This window comes from Centroberyx gerrardi, chromosome 12 (genome assembly GCF_048128805.1).
Source record: "Centroberyx gerrardi isolate f3 chromosome 12, fCenGer3.hap1.cur.20231027, whole genome shotgun sequence".
NCBI classification, from domain to species: Eukaryota; Metazoa; Chordata; class Actinopteri; order Beryciformes; family Berycidae; genus Centroberyx; species Centroberyx gerrardi.
Genome location: NC_136008.1, coordinates 29,571,030 through 29,598,392, shown reverse-complemented (window position 1 = coordinate 29,598,392; position 27,363 = coordinate 29,571,030). Strand labels below are relative to the sequence as shown.

The 27,363-nt window shown below is 43.1% G+C and overlaps 1 protein-coding gene across 2 annotated transcripts in view; it reads right to left on the bottom strand.

Annotated features, from left to right (window-relative positions):
* grik2 (glutamate receptor, ionotropic, kainate 2) overlaps positions 1-27,363 on the bottom strand; it is a 181,664-nt gene that overhangs the window by 82,547 nt on the left and 71,754 nt on the right. For both annotated transcript variants that reach the window (XM_078287236.1, XM_078287237.1), the window contains exons 5-6: positions 25,857-25,910; positions 23,517-23,690 (exon numbers count right to left, since the gene is read on the bottom strand). In XM_078287236.1, the coding sequence (XP_078143362.1) occupies positions 23,517-23,690; positions 25,857-25,910 (228 nt within the window). The remainder of the gene's footprint in view (positions 1-23,516; positions 23,691-25,856; positions 25,911-27,363) is intronic.

Genomic DNA, 27,363 nt, shown 5'->3' with positions numbered 1-27,363 from the left:
CAAAAAACCATCACTGATGAGAGAGGTCAGAGGAGAATGGCAAGACTGGACGGACTCCAGCAGCAGAAGACCATGCCAGCTTCCACTCCTGTCAGCTAGCAACAAGAAGATGAAGCTAAACTATCACCAAAACTGGATGATTGAATAGTGGTAAAACATTATCCGGTTTGATGAATGCTGGTTTGTGTTGATACATGCTGATGGCTGGTTAACAGCGTGAATCCATGGATCCATTCAGCCTAGCGTCAACCTTAGGCCTCTTAGTACCAGTGGAGCATCATTCGGACACCACAACGTACCTAAACATTGCTGCGGACCAGGTCCATCTCTTCATGTTCACAGTCTACCCTGAGTACCTACTGTCAAATGGAGACTTCCAGCAGGGTGAAGATGGTTACAGGACCATGACAGTGACTTAGGTCCAGATCTCAACCCAATAGAGACCTTTGGGATGAGGTGGAAATTTGCAGGACGTTGGTGATGCATCAGCATGGATCAAGATCCCTATGGAACGTTTCAAGCACCTTGTTGAATTCAGCCCATGAGGAACTCAGGCTGTTCTGGAGGCAAAACCAGGCCCAACCCAGTACTATAGGTGTATCTACTAAAGCACACTGAATCCTTAGAAATTTTTGGCATTAAAATGATCCAACTTAAGGATATTGAATATCGCCATATAGGCCACTGGCAGCTTCAATCCAAATGTATCGGTATCGGTATTGTCATACAAAAACCCATATCGGCCAAACGCTTTATACATTTTCAAATTGCATAGCAAACATAAAACCTTTTAGAAATAACAGAGCAGACTGAGATGGGAGCAGAGCGGACTGCCTCAAGGCTCTTGTTTATTTCTGCAACTCTGCCTGCGGCTACATTCCAGATGGGTTTTATACTCTTTCACTTCACAGAAATCAAATGTTTTCTCCTAAATCTTTCCCATGGCAACCACTTTTCCCTTCAAAACTGCCTCCAGTGACCGCTCCCTTCAAATGTAGAATGCTCTGTTAAATTAAACACAATTTTGTGTCAGGGAGATAAAATGTTGAGTCAAAAAAGGACCAGGAACTAACAATAGAAAAGGGGGAAGAATGACAGCACCTCACCATTTACACCGTGGAATTGTGTCACAATAATGTGCCTCAATAGGAGAGGAAATTGACTGTGTAAAACCGAATCATTATTATGGCTGGCTTTCCTTTGTAATGACAATATGTGCCTCTCCACATCCCATCAGCGTACATGCCCCTAAAATGACGCCAGGAAATGAGTCCTGAAGATGACTGCTGGCTGCCAATGAGAGTGATAGAGATGACAACTGGAGGATGGCTACGAGCTGAAAGGCCAGGCAAAAGCAATGTATCGGAACATACTTGTCAGGAATCGGGACACAAAAGGCAAGCGTTCATTGGATTTAAGGCATGATGGCAAAATGGCAGACAAGATCATATCAGTAACATGCCCAAACAGATTACTGTTATGTTAAACAAGTTGAAGAGCCAACCAGCTGCCATATCAATCTCCTGTCATCACTTTTGAGATGTAATTACTAAGCCACATTGAAGGACTCTGACTTTTTGGGAGTTTGGCCCATTGGTCACCTTACCCAGTATATGACAAGAGCATAGGTACCAAAATCATCTTTGTGTCTCTGGTACATAGTTCTGCAGAAGAAGAAGAAGAATGGACATTCAGGGGAGAAGTGGAGTGTAACTTGTTTTGTGAGCGAAGTGAAGTGAAGTTAGCCAGACCGCTTTGAACTGTTGATTCATGGTGCACTTCAGTAGTGATGAAGATTGAGATTTTGGTCATACAATAAAGACCAAGACCAACTTTGGATTACTAAAAGGTTGAGTCGAAACTCTGGTGAAGTTTGTGGCCACATAACACAGCGAGTGCAACTCCGTGTCAGCCTTCTCCAAATGAACACAAGTGAGAGTTCCAAAAAATGACCATAAAATTACTCCAAACAGCTCGTGCCGCATCATCCAAGTGTTCTGAAGCCAAACTATGGCGCTTTGGGTCCAAAAGTCCAATATTTACCTCATTATCTGCTAGATTTTCCCTACTCACGGAGCTCTGGTTGCACTCTGGAAGAGTTTTGCTGCCTTCATGCGCTCCTCATAAGCTTGTACTTCTGGGTTTTACGGACGTAAACACAATTCGTCACACATTCAAGCAGGTTTTAGTCAGAAATAACAAAATGGACCATGAAGCAAAAGTAGCTTTTTTGGTGACAATTTTAGAAAGCAAGTGGTACAGAGCTACTTTGTGCTGCACCAGCAGAATGAAGAGGATATTCGCATCAGTTATTTAATTGATATTTTAATACGTTTATTGGCTAAATGTTTTTGTATGACACCTAAAAATTAACAGAGGGAGAATGCCACATCTTGGCCTCTTGGGTATCATGTAGAACTTAACTTTCCAATTTGTATTTACCACTTTATTGGGTCATTCAAGCGCGCTCTACCCGCAATTACAATATTTCCGACAGCATCCCCTTGTTACTGTTGTGACTGTCGGCATGGTGCAGAACAAGTGTGGAAATTCTAGGAGATAATGAGGTAAATATTGAACTTTTAGACCCACAGTGCAATTGTTTGGCTTCCGAACACTTGGATTATGCTGTTTGGAGTCATTTTATGGTCATTTCTTGCCCTTGTTGGAACTCTAAAGAAGCCGTCGCCATTCACGTCAATTCTTTTGGAGAAGGATTCTACAGAGCTGCACCAGTTAACTGGAGTAAATGACAACATTTTCATTTTTTGGGTGAACTATACCTTTAATATACTGTATGTTAAAGCATTAGGATGCTCACCGTACAGAGTTATCTACCAGAGATAGAGATGATTTTGGTGCCAATCCTCTCATCACATATTGGGTAAGGTGACCAATGGGCAAAACTCCCAAAAGTCGGTGTAGTCCTTTAAATGTAGCAGCCAACAGTGATGTCAACTGGCTTTTGTCTTCACTTTCGTTATTACATTAGCGCTGCTTTACTGTAAGTGAAAATACAGTTGTACAGTATCTGCTTTGCTGCTGTATGACTCAAGCAACACACAATAAACAACTCTCACTTTCTCTCGTTGTCTCTCTCTCTCTCTCTCACACACACACACACACACACATTTACACAAACAAAGAACAGGCATGAAGTGAATGTAAGTAACAAGCGTAGAGGCAGTCAAGGACACAAATACAAAGGCAAGTGAGCACACACACAGGCACATATGCCTTCACGCCTGCACACACACACACACACACACACACCAAAACACTGCCCTATAGCTCCAGCAAATCTGTATCAGAACGTGAATTGCCATTAGTCTATTTCCAACACAACATTGTTTTTCATTGTCTTTCACTGGAATCCATTCAAAAGTCCTATTCTAAGAAAGATCTCAGCTTTACTTTCAAGTGAAGAATTAGGACTGTCTTCTTCTGTTAAGGTATATCCTGCAAGTAATGATGTCTGTCTACCGGTGGCCATGTTGTTCTACATTTAATCCCATGAAACAATAAAAAAAAGCTGAACAAATAAAACAGAAAATACCTCATGAAAACACTTAATGAAGACCCGCACAGGCTATTTTCGTGCAACAAGGAAAAAAAACAATGTACAAGGGACCATAAAGCTCTGTGGTACAATAACACACAACGCGCAGAATAAATAGCAGCACCACAGAGTGTATTACAGCAGAGTTACAGCCCCAGCAGCAATATGTTTAAGAGCCTCGCTCCACATTGCAGAAGTATGGCAATGCAGCGGAGTCGGGCACATTTCCATTGCCCTATTATCTTTTCTTGGAGCACATCTTTACCTCCGAGAGATGGATCTGTTACTCCTTAAATTCATTAGCAACCCCTAATAGATTTTTTTTTTCTTAATTATTCCTCTATTCAATGGAGTCTTCGCTCATTCTCTTCTGCGAGATTACGAGTCTGCTCACAGCTTTGCGATACGGTATTATTTTTAAAATCCATTTCTCTATAAAGTACATAATGTCAATTTCCCCCCTCTCCATTCCGCGAGCCTTTTTTTTTTTTGTTTTTTTGTTGTCAGTTCGAAACAAGCCCCTGATTAAACGGAGACAATGATGCAAGTTTCAATTCACAAATTGGAAAAGCTAATCCTCTGCTTAAGATTTCCTTGGGGCAGGAAGATTGAGGATGCTGCCGAGGGAACATGTTGGGAAAACTGTGCGCTAGGAATTTTCTGCGGGCATATGCAGGCATGTGCTCCAGTGATCTAGGTCAGATCATTTGGCTGCTGCTTGTGCGTGTGTGTGCGTGTGTGTTTATGTACTTGTGTGTGTGTAAAATGTAAGATGAACCCAAATATGTTGCTCGCGGACATATGGGTGTGTGCGCCTTCGCTTGTGAAAACGTAACCCTCCCTATATTTCATTTGCAGTCCTTGAAAGAGTGATTTATGGAGAAGGCGTAGCTCTCGGTGACATTCGGGAAGGGCCTTTCTCTCAATGTCAGAGCCGCGTTTCATCACGCTAACCGATCCCCACTTCCTCCACATGTAATTAGAGAGCGCTTTAATTAGTGCTGGGCTGAATGATTGCTCATTGTCAGTCACGTCTGCAGTCAGCCACCTCAATGCCCCCTCTATATGGACAGTAGAGAACCCGCTGAACCCGTGCGATGGAGCAAGAAGTATAAATGATAGAGCAAAATATCAAAACATAGACCCAAGTACAAGATGTTGAAATAGCGCAATAGGAATGGCAGGTGGTGAGAATATAGTTTGTGTATACTTGTCTCCTTTTGTCAAATTTTCTAAGGAACTTGGGAGTTTTTTTCTTTCCCTCCTTTTTAACAGTTCCCTAAAGGCTACATTGTCATGTTTAAAATATAGTCTGTGCTACACTTATTCTTAGTAACCCTTGTATGTACATATACTTCTTAAAATTTCATTCTGCTGATCTTTGTAATTTCTTTTGAATCTTTATATTTTTGTACTTGTTTCACGTGCATAAATGTGCTCTTTTTATGTTCGCGATTTACGATTTTAGTGTTTTTTAATGTCAAATTTTGCACTGTTTTCAGCACACCTTACTGCAAGCATGAATTAATAAAGTCAAGTCAACCGTAACCCTAACTTTACCCTAATCTTAACCAACATTGTTTTTGTTGCCTAACACGTGAAAATGGTGTCCAATTCACGCTTTCATGGTGGAGGAACGTACTCTTCGCATTATTCGCGTAATTTGCATTTTGGAGTTCGTGCTCGTTTCGTAACATTTTGCGACACTATCACATAGATGACTACTGCTAGAGAGGGACATCACTGCTTCTCCCTGGTGAGCCATTCACTGCTGATGGAACAGCTTCTCCCTGTCCCCGTAAACTAAGCAGAAGGCAGAAGGAGGGGGGGAACAGAGACGGGAGAGGGAGAAACAATTAGCCTAGGGGTCCTCGGGATCATAAGTAATAATTTGAGTGAAATTAAGTGGCAGGTTTAACAAGCAGGGATAATTTCACATTTCCTTTCTTCCTGGGGGAAATCTGGCCTTTAATTGAGTTAACGCTCTTTGTTTGGCAAACACTCCTAAAGCAGGCGAAGGAACTGCCACTGTGTCTCATTACCGACACCCAGACCCGGTGTCAGCGCCCGACCGTCTCCCGCCATCTCTCCGTCTGGCCCGCCGCCTTCCGCCATATCCTTCCTCCTCTTCATCCCACGCATTATTCCCCTCTGGTCTTTCCGCTACTCGTGGACGACGGCCATGTTGGAGAGCGTTAACGCTTCTGAGGGCTCTCGTCTTATGAAAACAGATATCTTTTGTCTGGGAGTTGTTCATAAAAAAGGGAAAATCGAACGGTTAGAATCTGGTCTGCCACTGAAGTAATAATGTGTGACATTTTCATATAAATAAATCTCCGTTTTGATATGTTTTATCGAGCCAAGTTCAACATCAGTCCAAACGAGCACAAAATTTTCACAATTGACGCAATGACTAAAACTAAAAACTATTAAAACAGCTTTGGCAGCAGTTTTGAACAGATAACAAAGATATTTTGTTCCCAATTTCACAAACCAATGCAGGTATCAAAATATTGGCTGGGTATCGGCCACACCAGGTGATCTGTGGGAAGTGCTGCGCAAAAGAAATGCCACAGCAATGAGCTCCAAAAATGGAGACAAAATAAAAGAAGAACTCGCTGAATGGCACTGTGTTGATTCCCCCTCTCTCCCTCAGTCTCTCTCTCTCTCTCTCTCTCGCCCTCCAGCACTGTTTTTGTGTTATTCTCTCTCCGAAAGTGAGAAAATCCCCACCATTTTGCTGCCTGATCATTTCCCCCCAAAAAAACATCTGTTGACAATGCCTCCTATTGAGTCCATTGTGCTCCATTACTAGTGCTACAGAGAGGCGTGGGTGGTAGATTGTTGTTATTTGGATCCACCCCCCCCCCCCCCCCCCCAGTATCCTGCAGGCTGTCTAATATTGTCCTGGAAGCCTCCATATAGAGGGGATATTCAGCAGGATAGCAGGTGGATGATGGGAGGGGTGGAAAGAGGATGGTGGGTATGGGTGTGTGTGTGTGTGTGTGTGTGTGTGTGTGTGTGTGTGTGTGTGTGTGGTGGTCGGGGGTGGGGGGGGGTTGAAGGGATGTTATTGTGAAACAGAAGGAAAGCACCGCCGCCGTCACAGTGCCAGGCAGCACCCAGAATAACGGAGAACCCAATGGAGTGTTAAATGGGAAATCATCTGTTTTCAGCCACAGATTTAATGTCATTGCCGCTCTCACTCTGCTGCGCGCTGCTTTTTCATTCGCTGCCGCTCCCCCCCGACCACCCCCCGCCTCTCTTTACTTCTGTGTTTTGTTTTGGTCCTACTCGCTCATTTTGCCAAATTTCCCCCCCCCAAATTTCACACTCTTTCTTCCTCTCTTTGCAGTCTTCTCCTGGCTGCCGACTTGATATTTGGTTTCCTCTCTCTCTCTTTCTTACCTCTCCTCCTCTCTCTCTCTCTCTTTGCCTCCCTCCCTGTCCTCTGCCTCATCATGTCTGCCACGGGCCCCAAGGTTATCTAATCTACCGTGGGCAGTTTTCCGCCTCATGTTCACAATGGGCCATTTGGAGTTTGCAATGTCAGTCCATGCACCCTCACACCATCTCCTCCAAGTGAAGGACTCCAAGTGTCTCTCAGCAGGGCCTCTCCATTAGGGACCTGACAAGATCACCGAAGCCCCTGCCCCCACACCCCCACCCCCCCAACACACACAGACACACACACACACACACACACTACCACCACCCACCCCCAAAGCTCTCCAAAAGCCCAGGCCCGGGCCTCAGTCTCCAATACCCAGATTAACTCGTCCATTTACAGCCTCAGTTAATGGCTTAATTCATGATGAAAGCCATCAAGTGTTATGGCTTTAAAACAGGGCGAGCTGATTGAAAAACATTCCAGTTTTGTGATTGTTTTTTTTTTTCTTCTTTTTTTTCTTTTCTTTTTTTTTAAACATCACGCTGAATTAAGCAGAGGGCCGTTAAGTCGGACCCTTTCCCCGGCACGTGGCGGCCGAATGAGTTTTGTGATTCCGCCGGAGCTGGCAGCACCATTTATCCTCTCAGGGGAGCTAATCGATCCCCAATGCTCTCCCTCTGGTTTGTGTGGAGCGGAGGAAAAAATAATACACTGACTACGTTTACATGCTGTTCTACTCTTAAAGAACCCCCGACTCAGATCCTCTGACACTGTTAGATATCATCAATCTGTGATGTTCAATGCTTTCCAGGAGTTATTGAAATGATGATGAAATGATGAAATGCGGTATATTACTTTTTTGGTGTTCCCACTTTCCCTCAATCTGCCTCATCTACTTCTACTCCAGTTAGTGATTTCCTACATTTCCCAGAATGCCTTTCGACAAACCCCAGAGAAGGGGAACTTGTTGTTCTCAATCAAAGGTGAGCACATGGGCATATAAATACAGCTAGCTAGCCAACTAGTCTGTGAACACTGGAGCGTGGCTATGATTGTGCCCATGGCCCTTACTCAAAACACAACATGTCTTGTGACTGCATTGCATTCTGGTCTATTGTGGCTACTGTCAGTAGAGAAATTGCTCTCTCTGCCTCTTCTACAATGGATTTCTCCCTGTGTGATTGTTGACATTGGTGCAAAATTGAGGCTCTAGAAAGAAGCCCTCGCTCTTTGATTCTGAGGGACATTTACCATTGATGTTTCAGAGAATTGAAACGCTTTCTGCTATCAAACTGCAGTGTAGCTACACTGGAAATATCTCAACATGATGTTATGTTGTCTACCTTTGGCCAGTAATCCACAGGAATAAGAAAAATACAGTGTTTGAGATTGGATTTTGTCCTTTAACACGGTTACTCAAGTGATCTGGTTTTGGGTAGACACATATAAGCATCATAACTGGGTCAGAATAACCTAGGTAACTCATACTCCAATTATGAGAAACCGGGCTGAGATACCTGGCTTACTCTCATATTAAATGTGTTACTGTGGCAGAGAAACATCTTACTGCATTCACCTTTGGTCTTCGCCATATGCATGAACTCAGACTCGCACAGAATTGTGGGTACATTTTGATATCAACAAAAACATGGCAGTGATCATTTGTTTCCCCTGTATTAGAAGTAAGCTACTATTGCTCAGTCAAAGAGGGAGGGGGGGTATTCTATTAACTGGTTTATTCATGGCAACACAGAGACTCAATCACACAGTGTCCAAAGTTCATGTAAACAGACTATACTGTTTCTCCATATGTAAATGTAGCCAATGATACTATGAGCATGTGTGAGGTTTACTGTGTGTGAAAGAGAGAAAGAGAGAGAGAATGGCAAAGACAGAGAGAAATAGAGTCAGTGCACACAAATGTCAACATCAATCTACAGTCAAGAAAAGCCTCCTGAAGAGAAGACAAATTGCTTTGCTGCAATGCATGTGCAAAGGCCCTAAATTACATGAAATCAATAAATAAAGTAAATGACTGAGGAAACTTCCAATAAGTTAAGAGTTATACAGAAACAACCATTCGTGAAAGCGATTTATCATTACTGCCATTACATGTGTATTGTTATTACCAATGTCTGTTAGAGCAGTAATTCTTCTGGTTGGGATATTTTTACTCAGATATAATAACATAATAATAATAATAATAATAATAATAATAATAACATCTCTAGACAGGGATGTGAAATTGTGCTAAACGAAATCTAAAAGCAGTGACGTGTTCTTAGATGTGGATCTGCCAACTGAGTATCTACTGCATGCTGAAAAAAAAAAAAAAGCCCATCTTTTTTTTTCTTCTATCATATTTCCATCATATACTGTCATTCAAGTGAACCTCACACCTATCTAAAACTCACAACTTCCGCAGACCTACCTGCTACTGACCCTCATAGAGAGCCAAAAATAAATGTCTTTTAATATTCCCATCAGTGCCGGTATAACTCGAACTGTTCTCACACTTATCTAGATCTGAGAAACGTACAGCTGTCCATGGTGTCGGGGAGGGCCGAGGACGAGGTCAGAAACTGACACGCGGCGCGCGGACCCACACAAAGCCTCAGCGGTGCTGGCCATCAGGTCTCCACCGTGATGAGGAATAGCCTCGGGCTGAGCAGAACCTTTTCACTTCAGCACACAGTCATATCCCCCACTAGACGAGTACAATCTAAATCGGCACCCATGGAAGGAGAAAAACAAATCTGTAGGTTCCTTCCCAAACGTCGGAGAGATGCATTTGCTGGGTTTTGCGTTTGAATTTCACGTTCGGAAAGAATCGCGACTCATTACCCTTGCAAAAATGTCACGTGAAAAAACCCACGTGAATACAAAGCACATGTGTTTTCTGGCACATGTCGGTTTTCACGTGAATGATTTTTTCGCACATTGCATTCTGACGTCACATGACAGTTTTTAGACAGATGTAAAAATTTCAATTTCTAGATGAAGTGGGGGTTTTTTTCCCATGTGAACTTTTGTTTTTTCATATTTTCACCTGCCATTAGATATGTCAATATTTGTTTCACATGTGCAAAGAGGCAACGCGCAGGTGAAAATGTCAATGGGACATGTCACATGTTCACATATGAACACCAACGCGTCCAGAAAGCACATGATGTGGGTTTTCACGTGACTTTTTAAAGCCAGAAGTTCAAGCTTCTTCAAACAACGTCTTTAAAGTATCGGCCTCTATGTCTCTTGTTCCCTGCTGAAGACTCACCCGCTATAAATTTCTGCCGGTGCGGACGGTGCCAACGAGCGAGAGTGAATACTGGGCTGTCGCTAAATAGTTAATCTGCCTAATTGATTCCCACTCGTTAACGGGAGCTGTGGAGGACAAAAGCGGTGGGGAGTTGCCAGCCTGGGCCGCCATTAACTCTGAACGTGTGCATTTATGACCCCGTCCACTCTCAGAACAATCTGCTAGGACCATACATTCCCACTAAAAACTTCGCCAAATGTCGACCCGACCAGGTCAGGGGTTTGGCTACAGCCCAGATTTAACCCTTTAATGAAAGCAGTCTGAATAGGGCCTATATGACCTAGCAAGCAAAATTGTGGGTGTCAACACGGACCTTGCATAAGGCCTCAGCTTTGCTCATTGGTTTTTTTTTGCGAGTCTACTAAGTGCTTGGCATCTTTGTTGGACTATTCCCCACCTAAAGGCATTTGAATAGATTATTTATACAGTGCAGCAAAGTACTCGCCTGGATATAAATGGAGATTTATTTGCTGGGTTAGAAATGGCGACGGTGGCCATAATAATGGCTCTATTTCGTGTTCAAACTTCACCGCTGCCTTGTTTATTATGCATCCGACTGATAGAAGGTCCTCCTGGTCCGGCTCTGGTCCCCGAGGTCACAGATTGAAAGAGCAGCTATTTATCTGCTAAAGCAGCCTCGGTAGACCTGCGAGGGAGCCCTTTGATGAGAGGCTCTCGCAGCACAGGTATGAACAGCGTCAAAAGGGAACACGCCGGTGGAATACCTCGCCTGCTTGAAGTCTTTTTGATTTTAAGGTATAGAAGCAGGAGCCCCGGGGCCTTGTTTCTGAGCTTCCTTTGTGTAGATGTATGTCTGAACATCTTTAGGCCTGGGCCTGACTCATCCGCACCGTTTGATCCGTCCCTTGACAACGCACCGCAAAATGGGTAATAATGAGCGCGGCCATCGTGGGTACTGAGGACTCCGCGGTGGCTGTGTTATTAAGCGTATTATAGTACAAGTTCGAGATTTGTTTTGCCACCTCAATAACGCTAATCACTGGCGCATTTACTCACCCTGTCCTTTACACTATGTCCTCAGTCCAACATCAGAGCAGGGCAATGTGCAATCTAATTGTAGGCCTCTCTCCCATGAAAAATGAGCCTGATAAAAGGGATAGCCTGAAAGCTGGACATGGATAAAGGTGATCCAAAGGTCATCTTGCTAATGCCAGGGATGCAGTTCATGAGCCATTATCTGAATGAATGAAAAAAACATATGAAAAAACATGGGAAAAATGAATCAATGAGAAGGAAAAACTACAGGAGGCGCAGAAAGAAAAATGCTCCACCTCCATGTTTGTTTTGGTTGTTGTTAGAGCAACAAATCCAACTGTTTGTCAAGTGTGTGCTCCTCACACAATAAAAGAAATCTGTGAAAAGCCAGTTGTTAAGTGTCCAATCTTTTCATAGTGTGTTGAATCTGAATTAATGGAGAACTGCTGTAAAAACCAGTCTATATATGTCAAAATATTTCAGCAAATTTTATGCTGCAACAGTTTTGAGGTAATGTAATGAATGTAATGTAATGAAAAATCCTATGCGATTTCAGAGTTATTTTTGCTAGGTAGTGATGGGACGACACGTTTATCTCACGATACGATTCGATACGCGACATGGGGTTCACAATTCGATACAACCACGATACGATGTAATGAATAAAAGTTCAGTGACAACAAATTGGCTTGCTAGAATGTGTCAACAATTTAAAAAATATCATTACAAAGTTTAAATAATATAATTTTGTTGGAGAGCTTAAGAAATTGTGATGGTCAAGCCGTCTCATTTGTGATTACTACAGCAGAATAAAATGGAGCTAATGTCACAATTAATTTTTCTGCCCTACGACACATATTGTCACATTTTTGTATTGCAATACATTGAATTTCGATATATTGTCCCATCCCTGTTGCTAGGCTAAACTTAAAGATGCTACATGTAGAATTTTGTACTTTTCCCATGAACCCCATTGCTTCCTGTAACGAAGAGGATGTTGCTACTTGTCCCCTTCCCCATTTGTTTTGAAGAGCCAGAAGAAGGACAACAGCCAATCTGCATTCAGACCCAGTCAGCTAACGTCAAGTTGGAACTATGCTGTTAGAATAGTGGAACTGGAATAACAGTGTGTATTGCTTGAAAAGTAAAAACCGTTCCTGTTTTGTGCCATAGCAATCCAGCACATTTCCCGCCAAAACCGACTCAGTGGCCAATTTTTTCTGCGATCGTCTCATTTGTTTATGCTAATTGTACGAATGTCTCAAAATTAACGTAGTAATGATTTATCAATGCTAAAATGCTATACGTAGCACCTTCAACCTTCATTTCAGTTGCCCCAGTGGCTCAGCAGGCTAAACTCTCTTCCATCTTTTCTGTTCACTTCTGTGTGCTATCTAATCATGTACAAAAGAGCATAAAATAATCTTTAAATCATCTTTAATTTTTAACACAATACACAACATTGGAAAACTGAATCTGTAATGTATCCAGCTGCATCACTTCAATAAACAGTAAGAGTGTGCTGAGTGTGCGTTGCACTGGTTTACCACACCCCGTTTGATTATGGTGTGTGTGATGACAGAGTATTAAGCCTCTGTGTCCCTCTCTCTGTTATGCAATGCAGAATGCAGAAGGGAGACAAACACACACACACACCCCTCCCCCAACGCCCACTCCCGTGTTGTATTTGATCTTGCTCAAAGGAACACCAATGAGTTTTAAATCTTTAAGAGGAGCTTTGCTAATTAAAAACAGTCCTACTCTGTCAGGCATACAAATGCCCAGGCCTTGAATGGACCGTAGACATGACTATGAGCAGAGCTCTGCCATATTGCTTAACTAGCAGAATCCACTGTCCCGTGACTAAGACACACTGTCAGGAGGACTAATAGTCTTAACACTCAACTGAATCTGATGGGTTTTTCCCAGCAAGCAGATAATGAGCAGAGAAAGGAATCTGCTACAAGGACTCTCAGAGCAGCACTTTAATATGTACGTTTTAAAAGTTTCTCGGCTCGGTCCGGACCAGGAAATCCACAGTATGTACACTGTAAAACGATATGAGCTCGGGATTAGCTGTGGGCTTTAAAATGACAAGCACCGGGGTTACGGAGCATGTTGAAATCTGAATAATAGTATACACTATAGCATACAGAGGCAATTATTTGCCAGGCTGCCTAGAGTGACCCGAAGTAAGAATAAACACGGGGCTGTGTGGCGGAGTAGCCATTCATCAGCTTCCATGGCTCTCCAGAGGTTATGGACTAGCGTGGTGAAGGTTAGTCCATCTACCAGTGTGCATCTAGTTGGCACAACAACCCTCTCCAAATATGTGAACGGAATATATTTCTCCAAATGTATTCCTGTCTCTTGCAATCATGAAACTTCTCGCTCACCCCCCCCGCCCGCCCCTCCCCCAACCCCCGTCTCTCTACCTCTATGAGTCAATGCTTTGGGAGACTTGGTAACCTCCCATTCCGCCGCATGTTAGATTGCGTCGTGCACACAGCCAGGAGTGTTGCACTGTGGGTAACGGATCTAATGATGGCAATGACCAAGCCGAAACCAGCTCATTACAGACAGCACGATGCTCCTAGAGCCACTCAAAAGGAGAGGAGAAGAGACGAGTCCACTGGCAATAAGTTTCCCCCAGAATTTGATTTTCATTTGGCTTGAACAGCCTCTGAAACAGCATTTAGACCATCATGGGACACTAAAACTCTCCATTAAAACCCAGACTAATGAAATTCTTTTAGGGTTAGCAGCTCTTCAAAGCAGGGTGACCCACCACACCTGTTTAATGTAGGGGAATCCTAGGATACATTACTGCCTTTAAATCAAGAATTAATATCCCCCCCAAAAAGTCAAATGAATAAATAAAATGTGCAAAGAAAATCAACTTTCATGTCAGGTTTTCCAGACTTCATGTAGCTGCGGTCAGGGAGGAACCTGCATCGTATCAGACATGACTGATTTTCAATAAAAGCCTAATATCGGCCCCATATATTGGCAAACTGATATAGGAGTCTAACCCTAGTGCAACTGATTCAGATATTGATTCTGATTCTATAGGAATTCAGAGCTGAGGGTCTGTGGTTGAGGCAGATGACGGTCTCTGCATACACAGAGATAGATGTGGCAGCAGTCTTGGGATGCTGAGGGGGAGGAAGAGGAGGAGGAGTGAGAGGGGTGGGGAGGCATTAGGGTGGCAGTGGGGGGTGTCATCATTGCCAGATCTGTTTCCAAAATCAAGATTATCGCTGTGTTTCTGCAGTAACCCGTCTCAGGGGACACCCGTCTAGGCAGGAACCTGACGGCGACACCGTGGGGCTGGGAGTCATTAATCCAGCTCTGGGTGCTGCTGCAGACTGTGGGTGACAGCAGCACTCCGCTTTCCCCTGCACAGCCGCTACACACCAGCGACACAGGAACACACACACACACACACACACACACACACACACACACCGCACTGAGACAAGAAACACACTGCAGCCATTACCAAAACACACCAAAAACAACGCTGAGCAGACACATACATTCAGGCCACAAAATAGACACTTTCTAGAAGAAGTAGTGTTTTTTCTTTGAATTCTAAACGGAAATAAGTACAGGTTCTATCCCAAGGTGCATTCGTGGCAATGATGTGTAGTTCTTTCTGAATACGAGAAGAGGATTGCGGGAGTTATATGAAAATTTGCAGCTATTGTAAGGTGTGAAGGTCTCACCTTGCATTTAGTTGGAGAAACATTAACAATATCCACCGTTTACAAAGGCAAACATGGAGAGTGATTTCCATCCTGGTAAGGCACATGTATTTTCAAATGTGTTATTTAACCTTGAAAAAGATTAATACAAACTGTTTTGCTGAAAAGGTAAATGAGAGACAGCCAGCCAAAACAGACTTATCATTTGTGTTGAATTCATTTATATTTGTGCCTAGGTCTTAGTTTGATCTGCATAATACATGTACAGTTAAATTGTTTAAACCAAACTATATAATGTAAAAATACAATAAAGCTAAGCATGGCTCTGTTTAATTAAATGTAGCCATTGATATACTGACCTTAAATTAAGCTACATCAGGTGGCCGTATGGTTATTTGTTTTGCTAACATGTTGTCATTGCATTTCTTTCAGCATCAATGCAAATTCTCACTCTACTCAATGCCCTTGATGGCGATCGCCATGAATATATCAACTGCACATTTGCAAAAGTTCGGGAGAAGGAGCGATACCTTTGTACTGAAGCCTCTAGTTTCCCTGGAGGGATTCTTGAACTGGACTCTGCCCTGTCCTCCCAGTCTGCTGTTGGTCTAGGCTCCAAATCTACTTGTGGATTTGTGAACTGCCATACATGGGACCCAATAGCCAGCACAGATTCATCAGCATGCAAACTTCTCTTGGATATGGATGATGGAGACCTTCCTCCCACTCATGACCAAGGACACAGCTTTAGGAAATGCAGAAGCATCCCTGCACCCAGCCCAGGATGTTGAGGCTCGAACCAACCTGCCAAGCATTGCTGAGGCTCCATCTGGTGTGGCACAAACGATTGACGGCATAGAAATCATTGGGAGATTGATGTTGGTTCAGCACTCCTACTTTGATTTTGACGATGACTACCACATGGAGGTAGCTGGAAAGAGGTACCTCTATAGCCCCCCATGTGACATATCTGGATTTGTGGCTGACTGCTCCCCAATTTGTGGACCTACTCTGGGCTGTCTTGAAATGATGCATCTCCTCTTTGAGGGATTTGGTGAAGAGCATTTCTATGCTCCTTCATCAGATCTCTCTAGATATGTGGTTGACCGCTCCCCTCAGCTCGGGCCTATTCTGGACCATCTTTACAAATGGGAACCACTAGTTAACAGCATTGATTCTTCCTCTAAGACCTGGAGGCGGGTGAAAAGCACATCTATGCTTCTTCATCAGCTTGTTCTAGATTTGTGGCTGACTGCGCTCCGTTCCATGGACATAATCAAGATCATCTTGACGAATGGGAGCCACTGGTCAAACCTGATTCTGAACTGCTGCTATTCCTCCAGGACTTGTTGAAGGAGGACAAACAATGCTCTTTTATCGTCAATAGGGAAATGTTCAACTCTTGTGTAAGAATTGAGCCCACTGCTGAAAGCACTGTCAGTGTCCGTCATGAGGGGAAAAATGTCACCACTGCTGGAACTGAAATTATTTCCACCACAGAGGGGATTCTCCCCATCTCCCTTGCTGAATCCAGCCTGATACACCTACTTAAGGATGGGTCATCCAACCTCTTTCAGGAGTAGGAGGCTCCAGCCTTCCAGGTTATTTTAGAGGTTAAGGCTCCATCAAGCCCCCATGAGGCCAAGGAGAACCAGACTGATCACCCGCCACCCATCCAGGAGACCGAAGCTGTTAAGGACAAGGTACAAGCCTGCCTGATGGAGGAGGTCCATGTTCCATTCCCACCCATTCTACCTCAGGAATTCCAGGCTGCAACAAGACTCACCCTGCAAAAGGAGGCTGAGGCTATAACCAGCCTACCTCAGGAGGCTCAAGCTTCATATTCATCTACTCTTCTTCATGTGTATAAGACTGTTGTTGACATGGCTTCAATGAATTTGCTCCATGAGGCCAAAGACACCAAAGATCTGTCCTGTCTGACCCTGGAAACCACACCTCCACCCCTCTAGGCAGTCGAACCCACAGGACCTGTGCCAAAGGCAGTTCTAGTGCCAAAGGCAGCCTGTGTGTTGAACCAAAGAAGAAGCGTAGCTGCTTTCCCTGGCTATTCCGCATATTCAGGAGGAAGAAAAAGAAATCTGCTGATGTAAGTTGCAATTTCACTCTTCATGCTTGTTTTCACAGTCAAATCAATTCGGTTAACCTAAAATCATATTGTATCCAGTGCTCAAAAATCAATAAATTAAAATGTTACTTCTTATTTCTTCTTAGGCTGACAACATGGCTACAAAGGCAGAGAAGCCACTCCAGCAGAACTGCCAAAAACAAGGGCTGGAGCAATAGTCCTGCTTGAATGCCCACTTCTGAAACCCTGTCATGTTCCTGTACGTTTTGCAGGAATGAGTATTGTTACAGTATATTTGCACATTTCTTCAAAATATTTAGATTCAAACATTGCATGCTGTTGTTTAAAGATTTATGCTGTGTTAACCTGTATATTTTTGGTGGGTCACAGTGAGTTTACATACTGTCAGGTTTATATACCCTGTGTATAGATATTTGGTTATATATCAAGTCTCTTGGTTTTAACCCTATCAACTCCCCAACCTGGCACCCAGGTATAGAGGTATACATGTATAGTGGATTGCAGCCTGATAGTGTACAGCTATAGAGGAATGATGTGTCTCATTCCTAACTAACTGACCTGAATATGACTCGTCACTTTGGCAACAGTATTGTGGTAAAAAAAAAAAAAAAGATTGGATATAATGATTTGGAGGGAATGGCATCAAGCTGAAGACTGTTACAACAAAAAGAACACACTGTTCCAGAGATGGCAAAAAGGCAAACCGATACGCCTCGAGTCGGAGCAGTGGAGAGCTCCTTGTCTCGCACACTCCTCTGGGCAAACAGATACCCCGGCACACACTGAGCTGGGTCTTTGGGTGAGCCCTATGGCACTGGAGTCACTGCTCTTGCCATTACCAGCACTGCCGGTACTGCCAGGGCCTCTGCTCATGCCAAGCCAGCTGCCGGAATAATGTCCCGGCACATCTCACGGCCAAATTCCTTCCCCAGCATGTGGACAATGCCAGAGCCAGATCCAAGTCTCTTGGCCATAGAGCGAGAGAGAGAGAGAGAGAGAGAGAGAGAGAGATGGCTTGATGCACACAGCCAAGCAGATGGAGTAAACTAAGCTGAGAGAAGCCTCATCTAAGAGGCGGAGAAGGGCACGGTCCAACAGCATCATCCCAACACCAAGTCTAGGGACGAAGCCAATCTGCGGGATAACCAAATATTAGTCTTTCCCTAATGAGAACTCCTTCAAACAGCTCGAACTCCCGACAAAGGCTTTGGAAGTATTTCACAGCATCTACCCAGCATCAGCCTCATCAGGGCATATCCCAGAATGCAACACAGAAAGCTCTGCGCCTGGAAAACAGCGAAGCCGTAAGAGCCGAACATGATCTGAGTATCAAACAGCCACATACACAGGTTTCTGCTCTGTAGTGGGTGTTTGTATTCTGCTGTGTGGCTTGACAGGTCCGGAGGTCCTGCTGCTCGGGACCTGAACTCTTTCCAGGGTCAGCATCCCCCCCTCAACCCCCACCCACCTCCTCCCCGTCCAACTCGCTCGCCCCTTATACCCCTTCAGGCGGCGGCAATGTTTCCCACCCTGTACTGCCACTCAGGGAGGTCTCCGCCGAGACGGCATGACTGACAGATTGGAACAGGAACAGGCAGGAAGCCGAGGGAATGTGTAAAGAGACCAAAAACCCATCTCAATCTCTCCTCAAGCCTCGCCATATTCTAGTTCAGTCATCTGCTTTTCTGTCTCCCCCCCCCCCTCCTCATACTCAACCAATACTGTAAGCGGAGGAATAGACTGCACTTCAACAACAGATATCTTCACGAGGAGTGCCGGAACAAAACAAGACGTGAATTCCATAGGAGATCCCCAAAAGGGAGTAGAAGGCAGCACAGCCCATAAATAAGGGTCAAAATTATGGATTACTCTCATTGTAGTAGTTTTAAGATAAGAGGAAATGTAACTTTTTGGGATCCCAATGGGGAATTTATGTCGTTGCAGCAGTAAAAGTAATAGGATTCAGAAGTGAAAAGGAAAATTGAATATAGGCATGCATATGGAAATAAGCATATGCTTAAAAAACAGTAAAAATAATAACAATACTGAAAACAAACAACAAACAATAAAATAGAATGTAAGTAATATGAATGTATACTGCCAACAATTTCATTACATAGGTAGACCGCAAGAGTGGTAGTTTGGGAAAGACTATGAATTATTTACATGTATGGATTTACTTACAGTTGTTATTTACAGACATTACTAACAGTCTTTATTGCTACATGAAATATGGATTAGATATGAAACATAAGGTCTATATATAAACATAAGTAAATATAAGTAGGCTTATTGAAGGTCACACAAGCATTGCAAAGCACCAACATGTTTCACCTAGTAAGCCTTCATTGGAGCATTCTCCCATTTAACCGTTCTGTTTCTACCATATTAATGTCATATTCTTCATATTGTATATTCCTCATTCTGCATCCCGATGCCTACCATATGACCCATACCATATGTCTGAGTGATGCTCAGATAATATGAATCCTGGAATATGTGTGATGTCTGCATGTATCAGGTTTGAAATGATATCTGTCAAAAAGGAAATAGCTTTCCATCAGACAGATCCCACTATCCCATTTAAATGTACCCACAGGTATAGCACGCTTATGGAAATATGGGAACAGAAATGAATAGTGGTGATGCCGCGGCGCTGAATACCAACTGCGTTTTGGAGCTCCCGCGACAAACAAAGCGATAACCTTGACGACTGAGAGGTTAGACGGGCTGCTCTGACGCGGGCAGAAGCGGACGTCTCCTCCCTCCAACTTACGACAAAGAGATAAACGCGGGGAGTTACAGTCATGCCTGAGTGTTTTTTTTAACCTGTTTCAGTTTTGCGAGGCGCACAATGAATCAGACAGCAGCTGAAGCAATTAACAAGGAGAGACATTATGATAATGAGAGCGTGGAGCTTGTAAGGTCACTCTCATCGTGCATGTTAAGCCACGACTCGGGGCAGGGCTTCTCCGCTGCAAGATTAATTGAAGGCAGCATAAAGGAATGAAGTGCCGAATCGCTCTCCCTGATTTGTCGGACGCAGACACATGTTAGGAAAGGAAAAGACTCTCTTGATGAGACTTCACGGGTGTTTATTTACTCTCTTTTAAAATTTGCAGTGGCACAAGATAAACAGCTTGGAGCTGCAATAGCAAGGCTCCAGCTAGTTAGTGGGGTGGGTGTTAACGGACTAGCTTTCTCTGAATATGGCAAGGTGAAGATAAGCAGGGTGAGAGTTAAGCAATATAGAAAATAAATGTTAATATGTGTGATTTATTTGAGATGTTTGATAGGAAAATGTCATGATAAAATGTTTTAAAGAGCATAACACTGATAGAAATTGAATGGAAAGTTAAAAAGAGCAGAGAACTGTTTTTATGATAAGCCAACAGAATACTGTAAAGGCCATCAGCTTATTTTGAGGTTGACTTTGATTTAGTCACTTAAAGATAAAATCCACTATAATACTCAGAAACAAGTGGAAAAGCCACTACAGAACAACACATTCTCATAGTATTTCAACTAGGGTTAGGCCAATGCATGGATTTGTTAACCAACCAGTCAGTGTCATCCACCTCTGATATGATGGATATGATTCAGTTTGATTGATTACATATTTATTGTAGAATTGATCAGTACTAGCCTGGTTGTCTTAACCTGAATTGATTCTAATGAGACATTTTGATCAGATTCCACACAAGTAGGCACTATGTGTTTTTTATTGTAATTATCATTATCATGAATTTCAGTGGAGAGTTTTAGTGTCACATGCTGTTTCAGAGGCAAGAACATAATTCTGAAATGTAAAGATAGTGAAAACTGGCACAAAATATCAGCCATTGGTAGCTTCAGTCTAAAAAATAGCGCTATCAGCCCATATTGGTCGAACCCTAATTTACAGCTATACAGTGGAGAAATAAGGGTGGAGAGAGGGAGAAGCAGTTTCAGAAAGCGAGAGTCTTTGTACTGCTCACTCAGTGCAATCTGTCATGATCTCCGAGTCCATAAGTTACGGTACATCAGCAGTTCACTACTTAAGCACACAGGACCGTAAATACAGCACACAAATGAAGCCGTTAATCAAACGTTTACGGAACCTTTCACCATGTCAATATGCATTAGCTGCTGACTGATTGCCATTTGTCTAATTAATCAATCCCCACCTTCAAACTCATATGCCATTAATTCACTGATGAGCGGGGTCACAGCACACTCCTCGCAGACATAAATCTTCCCCCGTCGCTGATCCAAAAATAACCAGCCGGCTCTGCTAGCCTGTAGACTTTCAGAGACAAATGAAGGAATAAAAGAGAAGAATGTAAACAGATAGATGATGAGAAAGAGCTTGAACTCGCCCCATTTTTTGCCACAAAAAATACATGCAAGGGATCTGAATGAGCTGTTCTATTTGGATGTAGAACATTCTCTGATTCACTATGCACTGTACATACAGGTCTACTAGGTTTTCACTTTCTCTTCCCTTTTTTTGTTTTGAAAAGGTCCAGTCATTACACATAGAGTCCATCAAAGGTCTCAAGTGGGAAACACTATTGATTGATCCACAAATCCAACAAAAGGGGCTTAAAATGAGAAACACCCACTCTAGGATATCAACCCAGAACCATGACTAAGCAAGATCTCTTAAAAAAACACAGTGAACCGGTTATTCCCCAGAGGTAAGCCACTGCTTTCAATCACCAGCCAACACGTTGCTGCTGCCGCCGCTGCTGCTTTACAACTGGAATCAGACCAGTCGGCTGTACCAGCCTCACTCGCAACACCTCAACAGTCGTTTTGGGAATGAAACACACCGGGGCTCTAATTTCACTTCTGCCTTCCCTTCACCCGCTCTCTGTCTTCTTCTCGTCCCTCTTCTCTCTTTCATTCGTACCCTTCCTCTCCTCTCTCTCTCTTCCCTCTTCCAGTACTCTCTTTTCCCTTCCCGTTCGCCGTCTCCGGTGGGTTGATATTTTGGCAGGGTTCCCAGATAAGAGAGGTGGTATAAAAGCAACGTTGAGGAACAGTTATTACAGGCCGTGTGCTCTAATCAGAGAGGGTTCAGATCACAGTGACAGAGGCCCTCCTTATCACACGCTGGGCTCAGATCTCGGGGCACCCAGGAGGTTGTCGGTTTGACTCCCTCAGGAGGACTGGGAAGTTAAGAGAAGGCACTGCAAATCCACCCTGAGTCCTTGACAAGTCCATTGAGTCCACAGCAATGCTTCTTATCTACATCCCAACAACTTCATGTCTGTAAAAACTAATTGGAAGCAACATGAGCAAACGTGGATGAGCCCTGTTCAGTGGAAAACTTAAAAGGAATACATCAAGCTTTTGGTAGATTGCCCTGTTGGTCAATGTAGCCATTAAGTGATGAGAACATAAGACACCAAAATCGTCCCCGGTTGATCATTGGCTCCGATGCTCTATGCTAACACTTGAGCATAGACTATGTTGAATGATAGTATGCCCCATGCTAACACTTGAGCATACACTATGTTGAGTGATAGTATGCTCCATGCTAACACTTTAGCATATACCATGTTGAGTGATAGTAGGTCACAAGCATTATCCAAAGTAAGACAGACCTTTTTGTAATAACAAGTTATTAGTGGGGTTTTTTTTATTATATGGCCTATAGATTCATAAATTTTAAAAATGAAATATCAGTAACTCAATAGCTGATGTAGATAGGTTTATTTTTGGAACTATTTCAGGTGAACAACCACATATTCATCCACTGAGCAGTAGCTGTACAAGGTCTCCCATGGAGCACCACCTTCTTATTTGATGTCAATTTTACCAATCCTACACAAGAGGAAGGAGTCTTGCTCTTCTCCCTTTGCACATCCTAAGAAGACTGAAGGTGTGCAGATATCCCTACACAAAACTACCAGACAATGGCCTACTATCACTCAACATAGTGTATATTAAAGTGTTAGCATGGAGCCTACTGTCACTCAACATAGTGTATGCTAAAGTGTTAGCATGGAGCCTACTATCACTCAACATAGTGTATGCTAAAGTGTTAGCATGGAGCCTACTATCACTCAACATAGTGTATGCTAAAGTGTTAGCATGGAGCCTACTATCACTCAACATAGTGTATGCTAAAGTGTTAGCATGGAGCCTACTATCACTCAACATAGTGTATGCTGTGTATGTTAGCATGGAGCACTGGAGCCAACAATGTACCAGGGATACGTGGATGATTTGGGTTTCTATGTTCTCATCACTTAACAGGTAAGCTGACCAATGAGACAATCTATCAAAAACGAAATAATGCACAGATGAATGACTGCCATGCAGAAACCCCAGCCTTGAAAACGTGTTTTGGTGTCCAAGAGTTTGTGACGGCATGACAGTATAGCTGCACTGTAGATTGATTGAGGAATGGATTCATGAATTCATTCATTCATTTTGTACATGCGACTCACGGTCATGAAGCCGTCCAGTAGACCAGAGTCAGGTTTGGGCGGAGCCTGCAGTCGTTCCATGGACCATTTCTCTATGATAGAAGCCACCTGGCTGTTCTCCGTGTTCAGGATCCTGAAGCCCGTCATGTTCACACCACTGTATCGGTAAGGCTCTACATCCAGCGCAAACAGATCCTGGGAGAAGGAAAATACACCAGAATATGGAGAGAGATGGATTTAGACTGAGTTATCAACACCTCTGCATCTCAAGATTAATTAGAAAAGCATGATGAAACACTGAGGCACACAAAAACTCAAATGCCAATATGTGATATGAAGGTCAATATGTTTTGGATTGAAGCTGCCACGAGTTGATATTTTGTGCCGGTATTAAATCATATAATGATCTTTAAATTTGAATTTTAGTGCCCAAAAATAACAAAAAAATCAAAGTATTCAGTGTTTCTCCCAGAATTGTATTATTGTCAGAGTATAAAAGCCTCTGAAACAGCATTTAGACCATGGGACACTAAAACTCTCCACTGAAACCCAGAATAATTCATAATAATAATCATCATCATGCATACTTGTGTAGAATCTGATCAAAATATCTCATTAGAATTAATTCAGGTTAAGGGCTTCCCACCATACTATGCTTCCCACAGACAACCAGTGTATTGATCAATTCTTCAATAAATATGTAATCAATCAAACTGCATCATATCAGAGGTGGACCACACTGACTGGAGCATTAAGTTCTACTGAATCAGTGCACACAATATTACACAAAACAGTTAACAAGAGTTAACAGTGGAGACTAAAGTGAAATCTGGCAGAAAATGGCTGCCATATGTGGCCTCAGTGTGGCTGGGTTGTTCACTCTGCTGGGAGAATTAGCTGTCAGTACTGGACTCTCTCTCTGCCAAACACAACACTGGGAAATGAGGAGACACCCCTCTGTCTGCTCCTACCTCCGCAGCTTTACTTGTGTTTGCATTTTACTTTTCATCTCCCTGAAAACACCAGAGGGATATTTAATTATCACACATAAAATTGTGCCACACGGAATGGCCGCAAAGAAAAAGTGTACACATTTGGATCTTTCATTTCAAACAGAGAATGATCCCCTTTTGCCGTCATGATGAAAAGCACCGACAGTTCAAAAACTGAAGAATTCAATTTTCAAAGGAATTTGATATTAAAAAAAACAAAAAAACAACAGAGAAATGGACAGGGGACAGGCGGAGCGGAAAGAGAGAGACAGCATTTTGATCCTAACTCAAGTAACGCAACCAGCCTCCTCAAAATGAGAGTGAGATGGGGCTTCAATAAGAATATGATTTGAATAATACGTGTGACCTGAAACGAGGACCAAGAGCGAGTCAGAGATGGTGAGAGAGCTGAGAATAATGGTGATTGGCGTGTGTTTGTCTGTGTGTGTGTGTATCTGGATGCGTGTAGATGTGTGTCTTTACCCAGTTTATTGTGCATAGGGGTGTAAGGGGCTTCATTCTGAGACAGCAGGCGGGCCGAAGGCAATGTCAGTTATACAGCCAAGTAATGTCAGAAGAGCTACAGGATCTGAATGCTGCCTTTCTCCCTCTTTCGGGAGAAAAATGAAAGTTGACACTCTCTTCTCTCTCTCATCTTGCTTTACTCCTCCAGAAGAAATAGTGATGCTGTCACTTTCATGCCATCCAAACATCTATCGGTCTGCGTAGCTGGATGCCAGGTAAAACACTCTCGTCCTACTCTGGCATGCTTGGTTAGTTATTTATTTATTTGATAATATGTTCAGTTTTAGATCCCTGTTTAGCTGACACTATTGTGAAAGACTACTACCACCACAGCTACTGCTGCTATTGTTACTACTACTACTACTGCTGCTATTACTACCACTACTACTATTACTCCTACTACTACTGCTACCACTACTACTACTACTGCTACTACTACTGCTATCACTAGTACTACAACTGCTGCTACTACTAGTAGTAGTACTGCTACTACTGCTACCACTACTACTTCTACTACTGCCACTACTGCTACTGCTACTACTACTGCTGCTAGTACTGCTGCTGCTACTATCACCACTACTACTACTACAACTATTAATACCACTACTACTAATAATAATAATAATAACAATAATCCTGCCACTACTGCTGCAAGGACAAGACATTAAAGGGAAAAGGGAATGGAAAAAAGGAAATAAATATAAAATGATTAACTGAGAAAATGAAGATTAAAGAGCGGCGATGTCTCATTTTTGTGCATGGCAACAAATCTTCATATGGATATGGAGCTCTGAGTTTGACCTGATGACAAAGCGACTCTGCAGCACAGCTCCTCTCTACTTACCAGTGTGGTGAAGATATAGTGATAATACTCTGTCATCATCCCCATGGCAAGAGCCTGTGAAAGAGAGAGAGAGAGTGAGAGAGAAAGAGAGAGACAGACAGAGAGAGAGAGAGAGAGAGAGAGATAGGGAAAGTAAGAGATTTGTAAATGAATAGGGAACCACAGAAGCATGCACAGAGTTGGAATATACAGTATTTTGTCACTTTTTTATGAGTGCACATATGCATTTGTGTGTGTGTGTGACTGCCTGTATTACCATGTAATGTGAAGAGGCGTATATTCTGCTACACTGCTATAGCCACAGGCTCACAGATAAGAACCTCATACCCTTCCTCCATTGTGGCTAACTGAACCAACTCCTCTTTTATCACCCCACGGTTCCATCCATCCATCCATCCATCCATCCATCCATCCATCCATCCATCCCTCCATCCATCTATCCATCCACTATAGCAGGCCCATCTCGCACCAGTAAGTGTAATTAAATAAAGCAAGAGGCAAAGCTCTCTCTCATCAGCGATATGTTTGGAAATATGGAGCATAATTCTATAGGTGCGGCATATCTGACTCTCTGCCGGGAATAAGAAATGATTTTCCCCTGAGTCACAGCCTCATTTACTTGCCATGAGCTTCAGCCATGATACGCTACACACTCATTCACACAACCCCAGAATCTCTATTTCTAACTCCTATCTAGTTTTAGTTAAAGCTGCACTTTTTTGGCAACTTTGCACGTTGGCAGCCCCAATTGGCAGCAACAGATAACTGTTTGAATTCAATAGGACATCAAAATGCAGAAACCCTGTAGGGTGATGTCAGTAAACTGCGCACAACACTCTCATGTTTCCCAACCTGGCCGCTCTGTGATGCTTTATACCAAAGGAAACCGACGAGATGAGAGAGGAAAAAGATCTAATGTTGGTGAGTCCAGCTTTCTCTGGACGGAGCGCTGACTCACTGCTGTTTAGGAGACAGTTTGAATTTTTTTAACTTCCTGTGTGAAGAAGATTTCCCACCATTGTCCATACCATCACCAGAATTTCATCTGGACAAAAAGGGTCAGTCTACGGCGTCTCAATTAGTTTGGAGGGGACACTCTTCTCTGTTGCAGCCCCACTTTGTGATTTAGCCTGATAACAAGGGTCTATTTTTACATAAATCTCGCCTAGTGCAGCTTTAATATGAGTCAGACATTTTGTCATCTGTCTGCTATATTGCTGCCCAGCCTGCCAAGCGTCTAAGTTTGCTAACAGAAACACGGATTTGTCATTACACCATTACCTAGGCAATCTGTCTCTAAAAACGCGTCTTGGAAACGAAAGTCTAAAGCAGAATTCCCTTGTTCTGTATTATTTTATTATCACCCAGTGTGTGTTGGCCGTGTGCCACCCTATTTCAGCTGTAGGGTGGCGGGGGTGTCAGAGTCCTGTCAGCCGCGCTGAGGCTTGCTAAGCCAATATGAATCACAGATTAGGATTGTGTGGGGAAATGGAGAGGGTGATTAAAC